General features: G+C 39.3%; 1 protein-coding gene across 14 annotated transcripts in view; it reads left to right on the top strand.

The window, feature by feature from the left end:
- The window catches only part of LMO7 (LIM domain 7), a 211,847-nt gene that overhangs the window by 50,791 nt on the left and 135,071 nt on the right, over nt 1–25,985 (top strand). For all 14 annotated transcript variants that reach the window (XM_036300672.1, XM_036300670.1, XM_036300667.1 and 11 more), the window contains exon 2: nt 24,935–25,005. In XM_036300672.1, the coding sequence (XP_036156565.1) occupies nt 24,935–25,005 (71 nt within the window). The remainder of the gene's footprint in view (nt 1–24,934; nt 25,006–25,985) is intronic.

Genomic DNA, 25,985 nt, shown 5'->3' with positions numbered 1-25,985 from the left:
GCAGTGGTTCCTGAGGGACTTGGGGGGGAGAGCGAGTGGAGCCTTAGAGGAGGCATCCTGGGAATGGGGCATGGTTGACAGGAGGCCGGGTAGTTCCTTGTAAGGCCAGCCAGTGAGCTACAGAAAGTGATCTTGGAGGATTGTGATCGGGAGGAGTTTCCTGTAAGTGCAGGCTGACTTACATAGATTTGGGCTACTGGGGTGGCTTCTGTTTTGTGGTTCCCAATATACAAATTAACTGTCATCTATCATTATGTATATGAAATAAGGGGTGATGAATAGGGAGAAATGGCTACTCTGTTATATCAATTTACTGGGAAATGAGGCCCCATCAAGTCAAAATTTTCCCTCTTTTTGTAACCCCTATAATGGATAAAATGTATTGCAATTGGCTTTGTGGGTGGAGGTTTTAGGTGTGACAGGGGGTCTAGGCAGAATCTGTGGGAGCAGTGTCTGGAAACGAATCCTTACCGTGAAAGATCTGGGGGACCTGCGGGAGAAGGCAGATGCATGTGCAGTTAGTCACCGTGGGGCCTGCGGACACATACAGGCTGAGCCTGCTGAAGGCGTTGTTCCCGTTCCGGATATATTGGTAGTGTTTCCAGGCTGTTTCTACAAGGTGACTACCCGTTAGATGGGAGGGCTAAACCTGACTGCATGAGAGGCTGTTTGGTCAGAAATATTTGACTGTCATGTCAGAATAGACTATGGGCTGGTATTGAAGGACAAGGACTTGGGAAAGTTCTAGAACAACAAATACAATTTCGGTACAGGCATACCTTATTTTATTGCACTTCACATTGCACAGATATTGTGCTTTTCACAAACTGAAGGTAAGATCCTTCACTAACAAAATGATTGCAACTCAACTGAAGTCTTAGATGGTGGTTAGCATTTTTTAGCAGAAAAGTATTTTTAAATTAAGGTGTGTACATAGTTTTTTTAGACATGGTGCTTTTGAAAACTTAATAGGCTACAGCATAATGTAAACATTACTTTTATATGTACTGGAAAACCAAAAAATTTGGGCGACTTTCTTTGTCACAATATTCGCTTTCTTGTAGTGGTCTGGAACTGCACCTACAATAACTGAGCTATCCTTGTAATAAGGGAGACCGTGGGCAATGGCACTTCTGAGCCACCAGAGGGCAGTATTCAACAAATATTTACTGAACTCCATGTAGAGTATCTCTGAGAGAACTGTGGGAAAGGAGAGCAGCCAGCAGAGTGAAGACAATTTTGTGTTGATTTTATGCCCCCCCCCCCCCCCGCCACTTTCCTATACCTGGCTACCTCCAATAAATATCATTTTTCCTCTCAAACTTTTTCTTTCTCTTCCAGGCCGAGTTATTTCACAGCATTCAGTATATATTTTTATGTAGCACTTATATTTTCTTTGGGGATGCTTACATGTCTTGTACAAGGAACATAAATCTTCATTTCACTAGGATAAACTCCTTAGAAAAAAGATAGAAAAGATCTGATAATTGTCTCCCAAATATTATGCTTATTTCTTCTACTTCTGTCAATTTCCTGACACATTTAACACAAGCAGGAAAATCTTTTCCATAAATCGAGTACTTGGAGCTCACAAATATATACCAGCCAAGTTACATACATCCCAAATTGTTTTGGTTTCCCACCTATTTTTTTGCTTCAACCCCACACGTTTATTCTTTTCTCAAACAACCTGTGGATTTTCAGCATCCTTTTACAGAGTTGCTTCTGGCAAGAGCTTTGACACATTTTACACCAAGCTCCCTGGTTGACAGCTGGTTGCCACTTTCCTCCGAATTCTCCATCTTTCTGTTGTCCTGGTCTGTGCTCTCGAACACCTGATTTATTAAAAAATTTTTTTTTGTTTAAACCTATCACTGATTCAAATATTGAATACATTCCTTTCACTGGGCTTTATTTGAAGACTAGAGGCCTGGTGCACGAAAATTCATGTACTGAGTGGGGGGGTGGCCCTCAGCCTGGCGTGCCCCCTCTCACAGTCTGGGAGCCCTCAGGGGATGTCCTACTGACGGCTTGGCTTAGGCCCGCTCCCCGTGGGGAGCGGGAATAAGCCAAAGTCTGGTCTCCCTCTGTGGGAGGCGACCAGGCCAATCAGGGGAAGGCACTGCCCTCATCACCCCTCCGCTGCTGCTGCCTCTGGCCTCCTGCAGAGGGAGGCCAGACTGTTGCTTAGGCCTGCTCCCGCAGTTGCCAGTCCTCAGCCCTTGCAGCCGCCATGGCTTTGTCCGGTCTATCCAGTCTAATTATCATGTTATCCTTTTATTAGTATAGATTATTTCCTATGAAATGCCCATTCATTCTTTAGTGTATCTTTACTGGAGAATTTCTCTTTTCTCCACCCCCCCCCCCCCCCCGCCCCCATCCCCCAATCCCATCTTGAGGTTAGGGGTTTATGTTTGGAATGTTTTTCATGTAATTCTTGCATTTTCCCCCCCCACATATTTAAGGAAATTCCAGAAGGACACGCTTCACATGCATTTATATTTGCCTTTGTTTCAGTTTTTGGTCCATCTGTAGAGAAGTCTGAGATTTGTGTTTGTAATTATCCAATTTTTCACTTCCTGTGAATTTAGGTTTCACCTTCTGAGTTCAAAGCAACAGCACTTAGGCCAGGAGCAAGCAGTCCACTCCATATCTTTTCTTAAAGTTCAGGTCTTCGAGGCCGGGGAGGGTTGCGGGGCAGGAGGTAGGGGGGTAAGAGATCAACTAAAGGACTTGTATGCATGCATATAAGCATAACCAGTGGACATAAGACATTGGGGGATAGGGGAGGCTAGGGGACTGTCTAGGGCGGGGGGATAAAATGGACACATATGTAATACCCTTTGTAATACTTTAAGCAATAAAAAAAAAAAAAATCAAAAAAAAAAAAAAGAATCAGAGACTATCAGCTGAGCAATGGAGTTAGTCTTTCAAACACTGGAGCCAGCAATGGAGAGGAAAGGGAATGTGTTTGAGAGCTGGATACTGGATCAGTGCACTGTGGCCGATTAGAATTAAATCCAACCCCAAAATAGTTTATCAGCCCTCCCCTGTCTCTAGCCCTCACCCAGCTTCCAAGCTGGCCTATACCAGGCCCCTCAGTTCATGCTGAGCCAGGACCATGAGCTATCTCTGTTCCTCCCCTCTGCTTGGGACACATTCCCAGGGCTTTTCCTGTCTTCAACCAAGTCGCAGCTCAAATGTTGCCTGTTCAAGAGGGCTTCCCAGACCACAGAATCTAAAATGGACCCCTCAAAACCACTACCAGCCCCATTATCTTCCCTTGCAGTGTTGGTTAATTTCGTAAAGCTGGCAACAATCTGAAGTTCTGGATTCTTGATTGTAACTTAGGGTGGGGACCTTCCATGTCTTCTGCCTGCTGGACACTGCTGGGCCTCCAGGGTTTTGCAGATTTCCCAATAATAACAGGGGCTCAGTTAATAGTTGTCAAGGGAAAGAAAAATAAAAGGGATCAGGAGAAATCATGACCACCTGTTTGTCTCCTGCTCATCCAACACCTCCACTCAATCTCCCTTGGGAAGGCAAACATCTTGTTCTAGAAAGTAAAGAGCTACCTGAGTTTTCAGGTATTCGATGGGGGGGATGATTTCATTTTGGGGGTAACATAGGGAACAAGGCTAAATGGCATCAAATGGATTTAGTTTCCTAGTAAATAGCAGGGTAAAAAAAAAAAAAAAGAAGAAAAAAAAAAAAGTTCAGGTCTTCGAGAGGGTAGCTCTAGAAAGGCACCCCTTCTCCTGCCTGGGGCTCTGGGGCAGAGCTTCACCCCAGTCCCAGTGGCAAACATTCCCTTCTGAGCACAGGACTATGAGCTCAAGAACCAGGTAGGATTCTGGCCTGTTGACATTTCCATGAACTGTAGGTATTTTCCAGGCTACAGCAATTGCAAACACAGTCCATTTCCCTCTCACTTTGGTTGGTGTGGGACAGAGAAACCTCTTTTCACCAAAAAAACTGTGAAGATGCTGAGCTGTCCCTCCTGAGAAAAGTATGGGCCTGGCTGGGTCTTCTCTGACCCGATTCACCTTGCTGGGCCCCTGGCAGGCCCTCCAGACCAGGAGCCCAAGCCCATGTTTATTTTGTGTTTTGTCCTGTATTTTTGAGATTCTCCAGAGCAGGGTGTTCTGTGTCTATTTCTATCTATCTCAGCACTTGGCACTAATGTATTTGAATGAATATATGAAAGCACTTGATAATTCTTTAGTGACAACAGTTGGCAAACTTTTTCTGTATGGGGCCAGATAGTAAATTCTTGAGGCTTTATGGACCATGGAGTCTCTGTTAGGACTACTCACCTCTCTCTGACCATTGTAAGAAGAGCCTCATTGCAATCAATTAGAGTCTGTGTTCCCGTGAAACTTTATTTATAAAAACAAGTGCTAGGCCTGTGATTGTTCCATAGGCCCTAGTTGGCCCATGCCTGGTATGATTTTTAACTTAAAATTAGGTTTATAAGTTATTTTGTCTACCATATTGCTTTAACATTGCACTAAGCAAATGCATAAAGTACATGAATTTATGTAGAATGGATGAATGAATTGTTGTTTCCAAAGGCTGAATAATAATTACAGCTACTTTTTCTGATAATGCTTCAAGGAAGTTTTCAGAGGCCACGTAAGGGATCATGTATGTTGTACGTGTAAATATTTACTTAGTAGTTAAAACTGGAGGTTTGATTTTAGTAAATGAAAGTTTTGATAAGTCCATTTGGAATGTTTCTCTTCAAGCAAAACTGGCAGGTTTTTCTAAGCCAAATTGAGCTAAGAAGAGTGTTTTTAAAAAATGCTTTAAAGAAATGAGTTTTGCTTCAGGTAATGTGAATATAGCCAAAATATCTCAATGTTTATAGACCAATGATCTAATATTTGAAGTATTATTCATCCCATCAATCTTCTGGGTGTGTGTAGAGTAGAAGATGTTTGTTTAGTTTCACAACGCAGAAAGGTATTTATAATAGGAAAAAAGCGCAAGATTTGTATGGTCATCGCTGACTTAGTGTCACGACTTACTGTTAAGTGGAATGAGGAAATGTTTACTGTCATTTCTAAGTCATTCTTGGAGCCCTCTAACCTCATGTGTTCTTCCTGTCGGCCTACGTTACTGCCCACGATGGAGGAGTTTCGGTCATGGTGCTTACACTTGGCTTTCTGGCCAGTGCCCAGGCTTCTCCCAGAGCTTTCCACTCTGCCTTCTGGAGCACTTCTGTGGTGAACGCCCCAATGTTTACCCCTTTCCTAAACCTTCTCTTTGCCACTTTGCTGTTAGAAAAACCCAGTCCTCTTTTTTCTCCTGAAGTCTTCCCCAGTGGCGTTTGCTGTCTTTCCCATACCCTATAAACCTCAGAGCTGGAAGAAGTGCCACTTCCAGACAGTTAACCTGAAATGTTCATATAGAAATATCTGTGCCTTATACCACTTGGTTAAACTATCCAAGATATCTCCTCCCTATTGTTATTATTATTAATATGAATATTTTCATTGATTTTAAGGAGGAGGGGAGAGGGAAAAAGAGATAGAAACATCAATGATGAGAGAAAATCATTGATTGGCTTCCTCCTGCATGCCCCCTACTGGGGATTGAGCCTGCAACCCGGGCATGTGCCCTGACCGGGAATCTAACCGTGACCTCCTGGTTCATAGGTCGATGCTCAGCCACTGAGCCACACCAGCCAGGCTCTCATTCTTATTATTATTCTGACCTCTCATTTCTCTGCTTTATTCAGTGCAGACTTGAGCACCTGCCCCAGTGTTTTCTCCCCCCCGCCACACCCTGCCATCATGCTGGGAGAATACAGTGGAGACCAGGAGAGCCCATCAGCTTCTCTTCTCTTCCAATCCTTGACTTCCATTTCTACTCTTACCATTTTCTTTAACATCCTAACCCAGGATATACTTATTTCCTCTGAGGGCTTCACTTTTGCATTACGAAATCCCAACACCTCACTCTGCAGCTTGCCCAACATCTTACTTTGCAGCTTCAACTAAACCTGCTTAGTCAAAATATCTTTACTTTCTTCCTTCTTACCAGCCTCCTGTCATTGCTTCCTTCCTTGTGTAGTGTCATGTGCACAGTCTAATGTGAAGCCACTCTCTTGACAATATCCTCCAACTTGCTTTATTGTTCTTACACATCTACCTCAGAGAACCTGGCTGTTGACAGTCTGCTCAGGTCTTCTTGGTCTGCACTAGCTCCTGATCGCCCAGACTCTAGTTCTGTGGAGTGGGTCATCAGTCACCAGACCCAGCTAGTTTCAGGGTTGTTAGTCCTTCAGTGTCTGTTATTTAAGAGGTATCTCCCTAACACCTGTAGGTGTGCTGCATTCCCATAAATTCCCTTCCTGTGATCCCGTACAAATGATTACAGCTACTCGTGTTCCTTCCAGGTTATCTAGTCAAGTTTTAGCTCTTTCAACCAGTCATCACATGGCTGTGCTTCCTCAAACAGTGTCTTCCTGAAGAATACGTTCTCTCTAGGAGATTTAACTTATTTTGTCAAGGCTCTTATAGAAGGCACACAACACCAATGACTTCTAGTCTTATTTTGACTTTAATTGGGGAGCTAAAGATGAGCTTTTGGGCAAATGTGAAACAATTCAGAAGCATCTTGCCTAGCTTAGATAAGCTAGAGTTAATAAGGCACTGTGCATACTCTTGTATAAATCAGTCCGCTCATTTTGAGAATTAAGAATTTGTTGTTATAGAACAACTATATGCCAACAAATTGGACAATTTAGATGAAATGGATGAATTCCTAGAAACATACAATCTTCTGAAACCGAGTCAGGAAGAATCAGAAAATCTGAGTAGACAGATTACAACGAATGAAATTGAAGGAGTGATAAAAAAAACTCCCAACAAACAAATGTCCTGGACCAATGGCTTCACAGGTAAATTTTACCAAACATTCAGAGAAGAACTAATGCTTATAATTTTCAAATTATTCTAAATAATTCAAGAAGAGGAAAGACTCCCAAGTTGTTTTTACCAGGCCATCATTATCCTAATTTCAAAACCAGATAAAAACACTACAAAGAGTGAAAATTGTAGGCAAATATCCCTGATGAACACAGATGCTAAAATCCTCAACAAAATATTGGCAAACTGGATCCAGTAATACATCAAAAAGATCACTCAACATCATCAAGTGGGATTTACTCTGGAGATGCAAGGTTGGTACAATATTTGCAAATCAATAAATGCGATACACCACATAAACAAAAAGAAGGATAAAAATCACATGATCATATCAATAGATGCAGAAAACACATTTGATAAAATTCATCTCCCATTTATGGTAAAACCTCTTAGCAAAGGGGGATAGAGGGAACATACCTCAATGTAATAAAGGCCATATATGACAAACCCACAGCCAACATCATACTCAGTGGACAAAATCTAAAAGTGTTTCATTTAAGATCAGGAATAATACAGAGATGTCCACTTTCACCATTCTTATTCAATATAGTCTTGGAAAGTCCTAGCTACAGCAATCAAAGCAAGAAGAAGAAATAAAAGGCATCTAAATTGGAAAGGAGAAAGTTAAATTGTCATTATTTGCAGATGACATGATGCTGTAGATAGAGAACCTTAAAGATGCCACCGAAAACTACTAGAACTGATAAATGAATTCAGTAAAGTTGCAGGGTGCAAAATAACCAGAAATCTGTAGCAATTTTGTACACCAATAATGAACTATCAGAAAGGGAAACTAAGAAACAATCCCATTTACAATTGCATTAAAAAATACCTTGGAGTAAATGTAACTAAGGATGTTAAAGACCTGTACTCAGAAAATTATAAGATACTGAAGAAATAAACTGAAGAAGATACAAATAAGTGGAAGAGTATACCATGTTCATGGATAGGAAGAATTAACATAATTTAAATGTCCATATTACTCAAACTAATCTATAGATTCAATGCAATTCCAACCAAGATACTGATGGCATATTTCACAGAACTAGAAAAAATATTCCAAAAATTTATACAGAACCACAAACAACCCTGAATAGCCACAGCAATTTTGGGGAAAAAGAACAAAGTTGGAAGAATCATTCTACCTGATATCAAACTATATTACAAGGCCATAGTAATCAACACAGCATGATATTGACATAAGAACAACTAATGAAATTGGGTGGCATATAGATCAATGGAAAAGAATAGAGAGCACAGAAATGAATCCATGCCTTTATGGTAAATTAATACTGACAAAGAATGCAAGAGCATACAATGGGGTAAAGATAGTCTGTTTAATAAGTGATGGGAAAAATGGACACACGTGCACAAAAATGAAACTAGACCAACTTCTTACACCATACACAAGAATAAATTAAAAATAGATTAAAGACTTAAATGTTAGACTTGAAATCATAAAAATCCTGGAAGAAAACATAGGCAATAAAATCTCAGACATTTCTCATAGCAATATTTTTTTCTGATATATCTCCTTGGACAAGGGAAACAAAAGAAAACTAAACAAATGGGACTATATCAAACTAAAAGGTTTTTGCATAGCAAAGGAAACGATCAACAAAATGTAAAGACAATCCACAGAATGGGAGAACATATTTGCCAATGATACATCTGATAAGGGGTTAATATCCAAAATTTGTGAAGAACTTATAAAACTCAAGACCAGAAAACAAACAATCGAATTAAAAAATGTGCAAAGGATCTGAATAGATATTTCTTCAAAGAGGACACACAGAGAGACAATAGACTAGATGCTCAACTAACATCAAAGAAGTGCAAATTAAAACGACAATGAGCTATCACCTCACACCTGTCAGAGTGGCTCTCATCAATACATCAACAAGCAACAAGTGTTGGTGAAGATGTGGAGAAAAGGCAACCCTCAAGCACTGTTGGTGGGAATGCAGATTAGTACAGCCACTGTGGGAAGCAGTATGGAGTTTCCTCAAAAAATTAAAAATGGAACTGCGTATGACCCAGTGATTCTACTTCTGGGAATATAGTAAAAAAAATACGAAACACTAATTCAGACGAGACCGGGTGTGTTCAGGGTGGTATGGCTGTAGACCGAAACACTAATTCAAAAGAATATATTCACCCCTATGGTCATTGTAGCATTATTTACGATAGCCAAGATTTGGAAGCAGCTCAAGTGCCCATCAGTAGATGAGTGGATTTAAAAGCAGTAGTATAGCCTAGCTGGTGTGGCTCAGTGGATGAGCATCAGCCTTTGCACCAGGAGGTCACATTTCAATTCCTGGTCAGGGCACATCCCTGGGTTGTAGGCTCGATCCCCAGTAGCGGGGCGAGCAGGAGGCAGCCGATTGATAATTCTTTCTCATCATTGACGTTTCTATCTCTCTCTCCCTCACCCTCTCTCTGAAATCAATAAAAACATTTTTTAAAAAAAGGAATAGTACATTTACACAATGGAATACTACTCGTCTATAGAAAGTTACCTGGAGAGTAACATGCTAAGTGAAATAAGTCACTTAGAGAAAGACAGATACTATATGATTTCACTTATATGTGGTATCTAATGAACAAAATAAACTAACAAAGAAAATAGAAACAGACTCATAAATACAGAGAACAGACTAACCGCTGTCAGAGGAGGGTGGGGTTGGAGAGCTGGGTGAAAAAGGTGAAGGGATAGAGCAAAAAACCCTAAAAACAAACTATGACACAGACAGCAGTTTGGTAATTACCAGAGGGAAAGAGGTGTCAGGGGAGAGAAAAGGGGATAAAGGGTGATGGAAGGAGACTTGACTTGGGGTGGTGAACACACAATACAGATGATGGCTTATAGAACTATACACCTGAAACCTATATAGTTTTATTAGTGAGTGTCATCCTAATAAATTTAATTTAAAAAAGGCTAACAGTGTGCCTTAATTAAAATAAAAAGAATTTGTTGTTAGAGAAGCTGTTACTCTGCTTGATTTCTCAAGTTGAGATGCTGGGAAGTGGCATGTACACTTCTCCCTAATCCACGACTGTAGCTGTCATTTTGGGTCAAGCGTGTGGGTGGCTGTATTATCAGGCCTTTTGTGGTAATTCAATTAGCACAGTGGCTGGAACATCAGCTTAGGGCTCAAAAAAACATTATTCAGGACATGAACTATCATTGTTTTCATCAGTGAAAGCTCTTACTAAATAAACACATTTTGAAAAATGTACAATGAGCAAATAAAGAAGGCAATTTTAAGTATTTTTGTGTGATAGTGACCTTTTTTCTATTATTAGCTTGTTTCTGGAATATGGGCTTTCATTGTGTGGCCATTAAAGGACTCATCAAGATTTAATATCTTCGTGGGGCCCCGTGGTCCGTGGCTGCCATCTGGCTCTGCCTCAGGCTGGGTGATAATTATTTCATGTGCACTCCCAGGTCCTCCTCCCTACCTTTACTGACTCTGCTATTCCTTTCCTCCAGCTTTCTGTCTTCTGACTCTATTCTCTGGGCCAGGATGTGGAATACCTGAACTTATTCTGTTAGGGGAAGAAAATATTCATTAACACTGGTTTTTGGGTTTTCCCTTCCCCTTGACGACATTGGTTAGGTTTCAGAGCATTTTCCACGGTGTAGGTACCATCTGTCTAATCTGGGACTCCTATTTCTGACTCGTGGCTGGACAGGCAGGAGGCCTCTTGTGGATGTCAGGCAGCTTCCTAATCTGGTTCCACCACATCACACCTACGTGCTTTTTTTTTTTTTTTTTTTTTTTTTCAGGTCAAAATCTTTTTTCTGAGCTGTGCGCTTTGAGTCTCTGAATTGGAATTAAAACCTCTTTGAATACCTCAAGCCACAATTTCTCTTTTCTTTTAACCCCTTTGCCTTTCAAAGAAATGAAATAAGATTTTTTAAATTACTCACAAATACTTATTGTTATATATGTTACCCAGCAGGGGAGGGCAGGGGAAGATGTGTACACCCTTGATGGAGGTTCCTGACTTGATAAAGATTCAATCTAGGACAGAAGAGAAGAAGAACAAATAATGATGACCTTCAGCAGAATGGGGTAACTACTGAATTAGTGGCTCAGAAAGTCAGTGTCAGAGAAGATGTGGAGGGAGAAGGAAGCTTTTGGGGGCAGTGGTGTTTGGGGAACACAGTGGAGATGCATAGTTTAAGTTGCTAAGATGGAGAGAGGAGAGTATTGGAGGATATTGAGCTCTTGTGTTTAGGAGAATCAAGGACTCCTGTGTGAGAATCCAGGGCTGAAAGGCCTGATGGAACGGTGGAAGGCCCACTCTACTGCCCAAATGGACCTTCAGAAGAGCGCGGGAGAAAGCCTTTTTGATGTTTAAGGAACGATAGGTAGGCACTGAAATGCAGAGTAGATCAGAAGATTAAGGTGGAGCAATTAGGAGATTATTGAAGTGTTACATCTGCTAGGAGGGAATTCTAGAACTGGGGTAGAGAGAATTCTATAGATTTTCAGGGACAAGGAAAGTTCATTCTGATGCTTTGAGTCTGGACAGCGGGGAGAATGTTAGTATCAGGATTTCAATAGAGTGAGGTGTGGCAGTTCAGTCGTGGGTGAGAGGGTGAGGCCTGTTTTACATGCAGCTTTGTGGTGATGTGAGGTGCTCAAGAGGAAATGCTCAATGGCCAGCTGTAAATGTGAGGCTGGAGGAATGCCTGAGGGAAGGACCAGCAGGTTGTAAGTGTAGGGCTACCTGCTTGGAGTTTGTACTTAAATGGTTAAAGTTTAGAAGGTGGAGGAAGAGCACCAGATAGGTGAGCTCAGGGAGAGTTAGAAGAAGGGAGTGGTTGGTAGGTCAAGCTTCACAGTTTCGAGGAGGGTGAAGTCATCATCCTTGGGAAGCCTTCCAGATTAACCCATTTTCTCCTGCCTCCCACTCATTCTGTCACACCCAACTCTTCTCGGGTTTTGCCTAAACAAAGATTTTCAATGTGTTATGATTGGCTGCCTGCCCATGTTACCTCCCTCTGAACTACAGTTCTAGGTATGGAGAGCAGAATCCATGTATAACCCAAACTCAGGAGCCTCACAGAACCCAAACTCATGAGTCCCTGATGCTTGCTTTACTGGAGAGAAATGATCCAGAGTATTGAGAGGAATCTTAGAAATCTAACCCAATCAAGGCAGATTACATATGTTTGGCCTGTGCCATTTTCTATACCAGGAGTTTTCTTTCTCCAAAAATGCAGATTATTTCATTTTGGAACTCTTTATTATGGTAGAAAGTTGTTTCATGTAGTGAGTCCCAAATCTACAATAAAACAAACTGTGTGTTTTAATGTGTAGACTGTTCCATAGAGAGTCTCAAGATCTATTTGTGTGATGTATTTAGGAAAACCAGTTTTGTAGGAAAATAGCAGAAGCTCTTGTAGCATTAATAAAGTGACAGTCTGGTGGTATTATATTACTTTCAGTCAAAAAAAAATTCAGCTTTGTTGAGGTAGAGTTGACAAGTAAAATGGTAAGATATTTGTTTTTTCTTCTTGCCAAATGTAGCTTGATGTGCTTTTAAGCTTTTTTGTTGTATTTTTGATGTATCTGGTTCTAAACATTAAAAAATAGAGCGCAGTAGTCCCAGGGTTGCAGTTTATCCATCTGCAATATCAAGAACATGCCAGCAGGTCCATCCATGCTGTCTCAAAAGGTAATATTTTCTTCCTCTTCATGGCCGAATAGTATTCCATTGTGTAAATGTATCATAGCTGTTTTGTCCACTCATCTACTGATGGACACTGAGCTGCTTCCAGATCTTGTAAGTGAAATCAGTCAATCAGAGAAAGACAAGTACCATATGATTTCACTCACAGGTGGAATTTAATGAACAAACTGAATTAACAAGAAAAATCGAGACAGACTCATAGAGAGTAGGCAGATAGCTCTGGTGGTGGTAGGGGGGTGTTGGGTGGGGTTGAGATTGAGCAAAAAGGAAAAAAAAATAGAAGAAAGAATGCATGGCCTTGGTGAACAGCATGGTGATTGGGGGAGGGAGGTGGGTGGAGGTGGAACAGGGTATGGGGGGATAAATGGTGATGAAAAAAATAAAATAAATAATAATAAAAAAGAACATATCAACAGGCTGGGTGCAGGTGGGCAAGGGGGAGATGGGGACATCTGTAGCAGTGTCAACAACAACAATAATAAAGAAAAGAACCAAAGTATTTAGAGCTGTGAGGAGATGAGTGATTATTTAATCTAAATTCTTTTTTCTTGTGAGGAAATCAAGACTCATAAGATTCCTAGGTAGTTAACACTAGGACAGTAGTTTACCTGAGACCATCCTTAGCAAGGCTCAGTAGGGGCGCTTCTGGAAAATGTGGACTTCCAGGTGCCAATCTAGCAGATGAATCAGGATCTCTTAGACTCAGAGGGAGGCTTGGAACCTTAATTGTTTACAAGCATTGCAGGTGACTCTTCTACACTCTAAATTCTGAGTCAACAAGAGAGAGTCCTTCCTGAGGGCAGGAGTTGTGCTGGGCCTTGAGGATACAAGGAAGAAACTCCCATAGTTTCAAACTGGCATGCCTACTGGGTCAGTCAGGTGGGTGGAAGCCGATGGGTTTGTCACTATATGGAGAGGGTGTTACTTCAGAGCGGCCAGTTGTCTACTCAAGGGCAGGCAGCTGTGCTATGAGGTAATGCATACCCAGCCAGCATTGCCAGAGTATTTCTTTTTTTAAAGAGAAGCTAGCAGTCTAGATCTTTGTTTTCTATTTCCCAACTTCAGCATACTGTGTGGACCAAACAAAACAGGCCTACAGGTTGGAGTCAGCCTTTAAACTGGATCTCTCCTTTAGGAATGTAGGCCACTAGGGTAGCCAGGAATGAGAAAACACGTTTGCCATACAGTGCTGGGGACGTCATGGGTAGACAAGAGTAGAAGGTGCAGCAGGGGCAGAGAGAGACATCAACACTGCTTGAGCGAGGTCAGGTGGACTTTCTGAAGGTCACCAATATTTATTTGGGGGAAAATAAACTCATTCATTCAATGGGCAGAGTCCTTCCCCTGTTATCCCGAGAATACGCATATCTGTGTTTTTATGTCTCAAAATTAGAAAGTTTGTTATACTAAGTTGTTTTAGGAAAACTGATTTCTTAACCATTCAGCTATAGGGACTGCAGTTAATTTACAGCAGGAGTTAATGTGGGGGTGTTGTAAGCCTGTCTCCCAGGACCCGCTTTGTTACACTTGAAGTGTGTTTTCTGCTTTGAAACCATTTAAGGAAAGTTATTTTGAAAAAAAGGCCATAAATACACTTTAGAAAACGTAGTGTTGTGGAATTATTTAGATATGATGCAAAGATGACACATTTAAAACAAAAATAGATGCAAATATATAAAAGAAATACTATAATTTAATAGCAAAACTTTCTGTGTGTGAGGTAGAGGGGCTGGAAATTCCATTTGCCAAATTTAGACCAATCCCTATAAAGTGATGTATAACTTTTTAGGGGGGTAGGCACACTGAGTACAGAAATTACTTTAATAGCTTAACTTATATTGAACTACCTTTCTGTATGAGGTATGAAATGCTATTGCAGGCCTTTGTGGCTTTTAAAAGGCATCTGTATTGAATTTGAATAAAATGCATACAATTCTCCTCTAACCAGTTTGGCTCGCGGACTCAGGGGTCCCAGGTTTGATTCCGGTCAAGGGCATGTACCTTGGTTGCGGGCACATACCCAGTGGGGAGTGTGCAGGAGGCAGCTGATCGATGTTTCTCTCTCATTGATGTTTCTAACTCTATCCCTCTCCCTTCCTCTCTGTAAAGAATCAATAAAATATATATATTTTAAAATGCATACAATTCTAAGTTTACAATTTTTTGAGATTTTTAGAACATGTTTATTGAGATATGACTCACATACCACTTAATTCACTCTTTTAAAGTGTACAATTCATTGGTTTTAGTATATTCACATAGTTGTGCAACCATCACTGCTGTCTAATTTCAATACATTTTCATCACCTCAAAAGAAACTCTATAGCCATTAGCAGTCACTCCCCATTCTTGCCTTTCCCTAACCCCTGGAAAGCAGAAATCTGCCTTCAGTTTCTACGGATTTGCCTATTCTGGGCATTTCACATAAATGGAATTTTATAATATGTGGTCTTCTGTGTCAGGCTTCTTTCACTTAGCCTCATGTTTTCAAGGTTCATCCATGTTGTAGCATGTATTATTATTTTCATTTTATGTCTGAATGGTATTCCATTGTATAGTTATACCACATTTTGTTTATCAGTGGATGAACTTTGGGTTGTTTTTATTTTTTTGATTAATATGAGTAATGCTGCTATGAACATTCATGTATAAATTTTTGTGTGGGTGTATGTTTTTACTTCTCTTGGTTATATACCTAAGATTAGAATTGTAACTCTTCTTTGCTACCTAGAAATTCATTGTTGAATGAAAGGAAGGCTGATGAGTGGTTATCAACAGGAATGCATTGTCAGCTTGCAGTAGAAATCCATCAAGAATCATTTAGGGCACTCCTGTGTTATAGGTTGCCTCAACTTCATTCCTTAGTACCAAACTTAGACTGGAGGGTTAAACATATCTGAGGTATCAGGGTTGTAACTATCAATTTGGAGTTCATATGAAATAAGTAGTGGCTCTCACTTGTAATATAGACATGCTGTTTCCCAAAATGAATGTTTCCCATAGTGATGACTCTCACAGTAATTCACAGAGAGATAAGCAGGTAATTGTTGAGACTTGCTAATCTGTGTGAGACATTTCTGCAAAAAACAATGACACCTCTTGACTCTTGAGAACCCATGATTATGTTAAGCATTTGAACTATATTTAAAGTATCCTGATAATGGGTGTTCACATCTATGTGTGCCTTGTGTGCTCGTTATTTAAAAACTTCTTGATCTAGAAAAAAAATAATAATTTATGCCCAGATTAGGCCTTTGTTACACTGTTTTCCCTTGGAATATTTTCCCTGTTGTCTGCAACAGCATATGCTGGAGTATGAACCCGTATTTATTGTCTATAAATGTGCGTTAGATTTCACCTTGTATAAGTAGTTTTTGTGATTGTTAGCCGAACAAAGTGTAGCTTAACACTTGAGTACATTTTTGAGTGTGATGTTTTCAGTGAACTTAACTAGCTTCCAATAGGGCTCAGGTTGTCTTGGATTTCATGTCTCGATGAAACCTGGCACGTACATTATAACCCTGGAGCAAATCTTCCTTTCTTCCCTTTGTTTTATTTAGTTCTTTCCAGTTTTTCATTCCTGGCTTATTAATAATTGTGGTTTAGCAAAAATAATTTGAGACTGGAAGCTAAAAGTTGGTAATGGTATAGGGAAGTGGCCACTTCTGGACCAGAAGTTATGTTTAAACTCTGTGTTTTGTGTGTGTGTCCCCTCTCTCAAATCTGAGTGTGGTTGACATTTGAGCTAATGATGATTGAGCGAGAATTTTGAATGTTTATGAAGATAGTTGGCTTATAATTATCCAGGTATACAACTGAGAGCTTTGCATTTTGCTCTTTGTTTTTCCTTCCTGGCTGTGTAAGGACTTGCATGCCCTTCCCAAGAGAAGGTGAAGTGGGAGATGTAATTTACACTAGACATTGAGATGAAGGGCTCGGTGGTGCTGGAAGGGGGGTGGTGGTGCAGGAAGAATGTTTAGATTTTCCACCACTGTGAGACTTTTGGGATTCCATTTAGAATTCAGCGATCTGTGCAATTCTGATGACCACTATCTTGGAATCTGTGAGTTGGCTTTGGTTAGCTATCAAGTGATATTAGTATTGGCAAACATAGTCCTGGTGTACTCTGTGGTATTATGTAGTACAATGCCAAATTTTAAGAGAGGCCAGTGACTTGAGAATTCTGCCACTTAGAGCAATGTTATTTGCTGATTATACACTAATTTGCTGATTATAAGGTAACCAAGAACATGCTATAATTCAGAGGGTTAACCATATTTTTGAGAGATGCTTAGGCTTAAAATGCCATTTTGACCAAACATTTCAAAACAGGGTTAGACTTTTAAAGAGGAATTTTTAAGTATTGTTAAATCTTTTTATATTCCAGTTGCCAAATATCATACCAGGTACGGGCATAGCAGTTTTCATTACATTATTTTGGAATGAATGAATAAATGAATACTTCCTTAATGTCTTCTATAAAAGTAGGACAGATTATTTAAAAGGAAAGTTGAATTTTAGCATATTCCTTAGCCTGGAAAAACTTGCATGTAGCAATCAATAGTAGTGACAAGCTCTTAACTTTAAAGATTTTGTCTAAGAATATTCCCTTTCAAAAAGGTGTATAACTAGAGTAACATGTTTCCACAAACTCTTGTCTGTTTTTGTTGTTGAGCTATGGACAAAGCTAGGATGATTTCACTCCTGTGCAGTAGAAGGCTAATAAAGTGATTTCAGGAACTGAGGGAGGTTCTTCCATCAGAACACAATCAATCCTCCCTCCCCTCTTACCCCTGAAATTTAACCATCATTTTGGTCTTTATTTTAGTTTTGTGTTTCCTTGGTTAGATATTTGTAGTGCAAATGTTCATAGGAAGAGTAATTAGATTTAACATACGTGATTAGTATGTGTAAACCACATTTCAGCCCATGAGAAGTTGGGTAAAACGTCCTGCCCACCCAGAGTAAGCAGTGTAGACTCAGATGCCCAGAGCATAGGGAGGTAGGTTGCTAATTTCATTGTAGAGTTCACTCTGTGCTTTCACAGACACTTTCATTTGATCAATACTTGTATGTAGGGAGCTACTAGTAGTTACTGACATGGTTTTAGCTCAAGCAACTGTATTGCAATTCAGTTTCCTCCTGTATAAATGGGTAAGAGCTCCTACCACATGGGATTGCTATGAAAATTAAGATAGATTCTGCACAAGTAAAGAGTAAGTGTTGGTTGTCATAATCTGGGTTTCTGTTTTATAGTTGAGGAAGCTGAGGCCTGGAGAAGTTGGGAGACTTTGTGTCTATTACCCAAGGAAGGAGTCTGATACTTTTGTTTTAGCTTTTCTGACTCCAAGTTCCTTTAAAAAAGTAAATATATTGTTATTGATTTCTGAGGAGAAGGAAGAGGGAGAGAGAGAGAGAGATAGAAACATAAATGATGAGAGAGAATCATTGATTAGCTGCCTCCTGCACGCCCCACATTGGGGGTCGAACCCGCAACCCAGGCATATGCCTTGACTGGGAATTAAACCTTGACCTTCTGATTGTAAGGTTGATGCTCAACCACTGAGCCATACTGGCCAGGCCAACTTCCTGTTTTTATTTTTTATTTTTAGCCCATTCCTGTGGGAGGAACTGGCTTCTCTACCATCATGAATGACTTTTTCAATAATTTCACTCTGGGAAAGGAAAGAGCTAGGAGGTAGACATTTGTTCTATTTAAATTATGTTTAGTTTTTACTTGGTGTTTTTGACTGTGTGCCATAATCCTTGCATTTGTAAGTTTTTGGCATGAGTGCTCAAGGAGATCTGTCAGAGATATTGCAGTATAAATAGTGACAGAGACGTTTCACGGAATTCACTGTAAAAATTGGTCCTGTTTTGTGGAATCATAGTGATCATATAATGGTTGCTTCAAAAATGAGGTTTAATGGAGGAAAGGAGAAAGGGGTGTTTTAAATTCATTGCCAGTTTTAGAGACTGCCTGAAAAGACCCAGCATCTTGAAGTGTGTGGGCCCCCGACTCCTCGCTACAGAAACAATGCCTCTTTCATTTATTACCGGTTAATAATGGTGGATTTTGTAATCAGAAAAAAACCTGATAATTTCAAGAGAAACGTCAAAAGTGCTTTATTCAAAGTAATGTCCATTGCTAGCTACATATTTCCCCATCTTTCAGGTAATTTGTGGATACCGTCCCAATAGAACTTTTCTTGTTTTGAGGCAAACCATTCAGAGACACAATTTTCCACTTCTTCGTATGTTTTGAAGTGCTGCTCAGAAAGTGCGTGTACCATCGATGGGAAAAAGTGGTAACCTGAAGGAGCAAGGTCTGGTGAATATGGCAGGTGGGTTAATACTTCCCAGGCAGGATCTTTTAATGTCTCTTTAACTAGTTTTGAAGTGTGTGATGGTGCGTCATCATGAAGCAAAATTACTTTGCCGTGTCTTCTGGCACTTTCTGGTCATTTTAGGATCAAAGCGTGGTTCAAATTGATTATTTGTTGGTAGCGATCAGTATTAACGGTTTCACCTGGTTTTAGAAGCTCATAATACACCACACCTTCCTGATCCCACCAAATGCAGAGCATTGTCTTCTTTCCGAAGCGATTTGGCCTTGCAGTCAATGTTGGTGGTTGACCTGGATCAACCCATAATTTTGTGCATCTGGTATTCTCAAAATAAATCCACTTTTCATCACCAGTCATAATTTGATGCAAAAAAGACTTTCTCTCATGCCATTGAAGCAACATTTTATTGATGACTTTTCGGTTTTCCATTTGTCTTTCATTCAGTTGATGTGGCACCCATTTTCCTTCCTTTAAAATCTTTCCCATTGCTTGTAAATGATCGGAAATTGTTTGCTGAGCAACGTTTAATCTTTCTGCAAATTGTTTTTGAGTTTGATACCCATCTTTATCCAGTACTAGTAATGCTTGTAATTATTGGTCTTCAGACTTTTTCGGTTGACCTGGGAGTTCTTTGTCTTTCACATTGAAATCATCACTTTTAAAGCGTTTAAACCAGCGTTCACAAATATGAGATGGAGCATGTTCACCATAAGTTTCCTGAAGTATATGACAACTTTTTCTTCAAAATAAAGTAATGAATTAAAACTTCCTGCAAATGTTCTTTCTTTTTTTTGGCACGAAATTCGACATTTTTAAGCGTTAAAATATCTATGATGTTAACATCTTCAGCAAATTTGACATATGAAGTTTTGAAGCTTGCTGTCAATACAACAAAATAGCATACATATCAAATCGCATATATATATCAACATATGTGTAACGCCATATATTGAAAAACATCCACATTATTACCTAGTAAATGCTGACACCTTGAATGGAAAATTAAGCCAAAGCCAGTTTTGGGGAATTGTTTAATGAAGGGGTACCTGTGTTCCATAGTGGCTTCTGATGGTAAATGTTCTTTGTGTTTTGTGTTTGTTTTGTGTTGCATTACTTATGTTGAAATAAATGATAGGCAAGATGATGATGGTATGCACGTGTCTTAAATATCATGGTCCAGTAGCTGATCAATCAATAAGTAACTTAATTTGGAACCAACTTAGAGCCCGGCGGAAGCTCATAGCCTACTTTTTGTTGGCAAACATCTCCTCTCTTTTGAAACAGTTCAAATGGGCACTGGTTTTGCACTGTGATTCCCACAAAAATATGGTAGAGAGTGCTTTTGGGATTCTAGATGTCTTTAAAATGACTGCTTAACAGGAATTGAAAAATTTAAACAAGATGAGTGCCTGCTGACTTGCATTAGTGGGTGTTTTGCTGATAACCCGTCTGGTATGAAGTGGTCTTCGAGATGTTCCCAGAATGTCTGGGATTTAAATCATGTTGATTATGTGGTCAGAATTGGAACTGAGAGATGCAGCTTTAGAGAAACTTGCTGCTTATATTGGTGGGAAATCTCATCCAGCGAGAGGATTAAAATAAAACCATTAACAAAAAAGGGTGTGATGCTAATTCCCATTTGTTTACTAAATTAATACTTCTCATAGGAGAAGCAATGGCTATTTTGAAATTTGTGGTCTTGGCACGTATTGCCTATATATTTATGTAGCTGATATTTTCTTTCACAAAATATGCCCTTTAAAAGCTTCGTATCAAGGGCTTCTCCAGAGGCTACAGGTGGTAGGACAGGTTTGGCAGCCGTGATTGTGTAAGGTGTGTTTTCCGCATGCTGCTCCGCCCTTAATATGCTTGGGAGAGTAATTACAGCTTCCCAGGAAGAGTCCTTGGCCCTGTAAGTTTCTTAGCTTTCTTTCCAACAGGACGACTCATCAGCACCCAGAGCTGCATGGCTGGAAGAAGCAGTAGCCCTGACTATAGTGCAGTGATGGCGAACCTATGACACGCGTGTCAGAGGTGACACGCGAACTCATTTTTTTTTTGGTTGATTTTTCTTTGTTAAATGGCATTTATACATATAAAATAAAGATCAAAAATATAAATCTTTGTTTTACTATGGTTGCAAATATCAAAAAATTTCTATATGTGACACGGCACCAGAGTTAAGTTAGGGTTTTTCAAAATGCTGACACGCTGAGCTCAAAAGGTTCGCCATCACTGCGTATAGTGTGTAGTCTTCTTCATCTTCTTTTTTTTGAAAGGGTCAAATGTTTTCATGTATCATTTGTGTAATGTGAAGTGGGTTGGGCAAATATTTCTTTCCCTTTAAAAGTAGGGGATGGAGCAGTGACTTATCAGAAGTTTGTAGCCCAACTGGCGTGGCTCAGTGGTTGAGCATCGACCTATGAACCAGGAGGTCACAGCACATGCTCAGGTTGCGGGCTTGATCCCCAATGTGGGGTGTGCAGGAGGCAGCCGATCAATGATTCTCTCTCATCATTTATGTTTCTATCTCTCTCCTTCTCCCTTCCTCTCTGGGAAAAAAAAGTCTGTCAATACCTGTTCAGGATTGAATCGCAGGTATCATCTGATGTACGTCTCAGGTGGTAATGATTTCACTTAATTGTATTAAAAACTATGGAAAGGGACAAGGAAGAGGAAAATAGGCAAGTTTTTTTTTTAAATAGCCAAGTTTTTATAGAAGGCAAGGTGTGGATCTTGACTACATAGTGATTATTCCTGTTGGTGTTGACTTTTGATAACTCAAGTGGGAAACGCGTGGCCTAGAGTTCCTGTGACTCACCTCATTACATAAAATGTGTCACACCTCAAATAACATTCTAATGAGTAAGGCTCAGAATTATTGAAAACGCAGTGAGTAATTGTTAGGTTAGAACTACTAGACAAACACTTGTTCTTTGAAAATTCTTAAATTTCGTTCAGTATTTTGAATTCTTAAAATAAAGATGGGTTCACATTTTAAAGCATGATTTAATTTTTTTGGAGCAAACTGTCTTCGCTATATTTTGAGGTCCTTTATAGATCTCTATAATTTTTACAGTTTCCAGGACACAGAAGGTAGTCTAGTGGATTTTTATCCTTTAGCTATAAGAGACACAGAAAATTGACCTAAATCTGATGGATTCTGATCTCTCTTGCCTGTTGTTTTAAAAAATATTAATTGTATATCTATGACACAGGAAACACCTGTGGTTGTTACAGAATATTAATAATAAAAAATAAACATTGATATTAGCTATAATTCTACCACTTAGAAATAATTATTTAATATTTATTTATATAATGCATACTTACAGAGTTATAGTAATTGGGATCCTACTCATGTATTATTTAATGAATTGCTTTATAACTAATGCATTAAGGGTTCTTTACAAGTAAATCTACTTTCATAACATGAGCTTAAATTTCATGCAAACTTCTGTTTTACAGTTATATCGTAATGTGATCAGCTTCTTATTGTTGGGCATTCAGGCAGTTTGTAATTGTTGCTATTATACTCAGTGTTGTGAAGCCGTCCTTCTTATGTCTTGTTCTCTTGTTGTCATGGTGTACATTCCTAGATCTGGACATAATATGTCTGGAAGAAGCATATTCAATACTTCAGATGCATATCACAAATTGCCTTCTAGAATTGTGGTATCATTTTATATCACCTTTGCTATTGTACAGAACATGCCAGATTCCCATAAACTCACAATATAGGCTGTTATTTAAAAATCTTTGTTTACTTTTTATCGTCTTCTTTATAAACAGTATAAATTGGTCTGGTATTATAGCATAATTATTTAGATTTGGTAAGTATAAGTGTACAAGAGTACATTAATATTTTGATATCTGGAGGAGGGTGGTCTAAATCTACTATGGCTTTGACTTTCTAGAGTTTTTTTGGGGAAAATGAAACTTTCTGGATAGTTGGGTTTTCTGAATAGCTCTGTAAATTCCATTATTTCTGTCTTATCAATTAATATTCTGATTATATGGTACAGAGGTATTCCTTTGAGGGTTAATTATTGGAGTGTGTTGTCAGAGTGTTACCTTGAAGGTCAATACATGTAATGACGTTAAGCATATACTGCAGTTAACTACCCTCAGCTATTTGATTGCACAGTATCTTGATCTTTACAAGCTAATAAGTAGGTGATATTTTCCTTGTTTCAGATCAGTAGACTGGAGTTCAGAGAGGTTATTTAACTTGCTTAAGACCACACAGCTATTAGGTAATGAAAGTGGGATTTGAATATACTTTTGCCTGAGGTGAGCCCTTTCTCTTTCCATTTCGTCACTTGCTACACTTTTCCCTCTGGATTGGACCATTGTTTGCAGGACATAGCTCTTTTTATCTTCTAAACCACTGCTTCTAATCTACATTGATTTGGAAAAATAACTGCTAGATCCTTTCAGAGTAGGACAATTAAGTATTGGTGGCTCTCAGTGGCTTTCCTATGACTAGAGAAAATGGACTTTGATGTTCCTGGGCCCTTTTATGCTTTTTTGGCTTGTATAGGAGTTCCCAGAAAGATTAGATATCACTGTTTTCACTGGTTGGGATCAATGCTCATCCTGAGTTTGTATTGGGTCTATTTGGGGAAAATTAGAGTTTGTGCTGCACAGATTACCTGAGATAATCCATGGGCCACTCAAGGTTATCTCCCCCACAGACGTACCATTCTGTTTGCATTTACTGTGCTTTTAAACTTTGTCTTTTACTTACGCGGCTGTGAACTTCTTGAGGGAAGAATCCCCCGCCATGTACAGGATGCTCCTGTTTTTCTGTGTGTCACCTCCTAGCCTTGGCTTTTGTCCATATTTATAGAACCATCTCGTGAGAAACTAACTTTAATTCTAAAATTACCCATTGTTTTGTCAGTTAACAGGTAGTATGTCTAGCTTAAAGCTATGTTGGGCATTGTGGAAAAGATGCAGAAGACATAATAGGGATTCTAGGTGGACAGTAAAGCTAGCAGTGGTGAATAAGAACAGAGGGGCACTGTGGCTCACCTAGGATTTAAGATGAATTACTTCCAAAACAATCCCCAAGATTATATTTCTTCCTGAAGTGGCAGGTGGAACAAGGACTCCTGCTAGCAGATGGTGGTTCTCTTGCCCACACCCTTAGCTGGGGATCCAGTCCCAAGAGTTGCTCTTGGAGCAGTCCCCCCCCCCCCCCCCACTGTTTTCTCTGCTACTGCTTCCCCTATGGAACTCCCTTCCCTCTCATCTCCGCTATCCTCAAGAAACAGAATCTGGAGAGATTTTCCCAGCAGTTTTACTAAGAACATTGATGGTGGTAACCTTAGGTGGCGTGCTCATATATAAGAGTCTTAAGTGGTGCATCATCTGCTTGAAATTCTTACCGTCTACCCTCTCTCAATCTTTTGTTTCTCTGTGTTAGGATTTAACAGTCTTCTCCCTCGGATTTTAAGTAAATAGCTCTTTACACAGACCATTTCATGAATACATTTAAGGAGCGTCAGGCCCTCTGCTATTTATCTTTGTAATGAAATGCGAGGAATTTAAGGATGGAATTGAAATTAATTATGTGCATATATAGTTGGTGTTTCAAGTTTATTTACTGTTTTTATTTACTTTTAGTAAAATAGATCACCCATAGATTTTTAAATACAAAATATGCTCAAAATTTAGCTTCCAACTTTTATTATCCATAAAATGGTTACATTACAGAAAATGCTCATTGTGGGTTTTTTTTTCCCTGTTTATATTTTTTCATACTGAAGTGGTTAACCTCTCTCTTTGTAACATGGAGCCTCATATAATTTCTTTTGTGGAACAGCTTTTGATATATGCACATCCTTCAGTGATAATATTAGAATCATATCACTTAATCTGAATTTGACTTGTGTCTTATTCTTGGTTAAAAGAAAATTAATACCCAAATCTGTCTTTCAGGCAGTAACAGAGAAGAATTTTGAAACAAAGGATTTTCGAGCCTCTCTAGAGAATGGTGTTCTGTTGTGTGAGTAAGTATTTAAAGCATTTACAAACAATTTAAAAGCAAAGGTGTGTGTGTGTGTGTGTGTGTGTGTGTGTGTGTGTGCATGTTATGAAGAATGTCTACTTTCACTTCCTTCTCCATGGCTAGCTACAATAGTCACAGATATGTTTTCTTGGTAACAAGTGAGATTTGATCCCTGCAAATTGACACCCCATAGTTCCAGACAGTAAGAAGGGGTTATCACTCTCTGTATCTAAAGATAGCATTGATGAAATATATATTATTTTAAATTAGTAAACAAGAAAGATTCTATTATTGTTTGATGGGCCAGTAGGGGTGGGTGGTTGAGGAGAAAGCCTTATTACATTGTACCACCTGTCACTTACGCAGATTATTTTAATGTATGGAATTGCCTGTATTAGAAGTTTATATAAAACTTTTTTCTTTTATCCATAAATAGTAATGATTGTAGAACAAACTTAGGCAGTAGCAAATGTTTCTTCTAAGCTGTAAGTGGAGTCATTACATTACCACAATCAATTGGAGTCATGGGCCATTCATTTAATTAACATATATTGAGAATCACATCCTAGGCTTTGGTTGTCTTTAAGTAAAATAGTCTTGTGCCATGATAGATGGTATGAAGCCTACATTGTGTGTTTAGCGTAGTGGTTTGTTCCTCAATGGATGTGTAGTACAGTTAGCTAGGTATGTGACCTTTGGGGGTAAAGGGCAGGTCGGCCTATGGGATGTAAGGATGAACGTGTGAGGGTACAGGTTGCAGAAGTGAGTCAATAAATTATAAGAATGTACTTGAGTACAGCTTTGAAAGCATTTAAGTGTTTCAATGTAGACACTTACTGCATAGGTATTGATGGAATCTGTCCACAAATAAGCATTGGGAGTGTATGTGTTTTCACTTAGATGATTTTGATTATTCTTCTAAAGGAAGGTTGTTTGCAGCAAACAGAAGGAGTCAAAGGGTGTAGGTTTGATTCCTTGCTC

This window comes from Myotis myotis, unplaced genomic scaffold (assembly GCF_014108235.1).
Source record: "Myotis myotis isolate mMyoMyo1 unplaced genomic scaffold, mMyoMyo1.p scaffold_m19_p_3, whole genome shotgun sequence".
Taxonomy (NCBI): domain Eukaryota; kingdom Metazoa; phylum Chordata; class Mammalia; order Chiroptera; family Vespertilionidae; genus Myotis; species Myotis myotis.
This window is presented reverse-complemented; position numbering and strand designations above follow the sequence as displayed.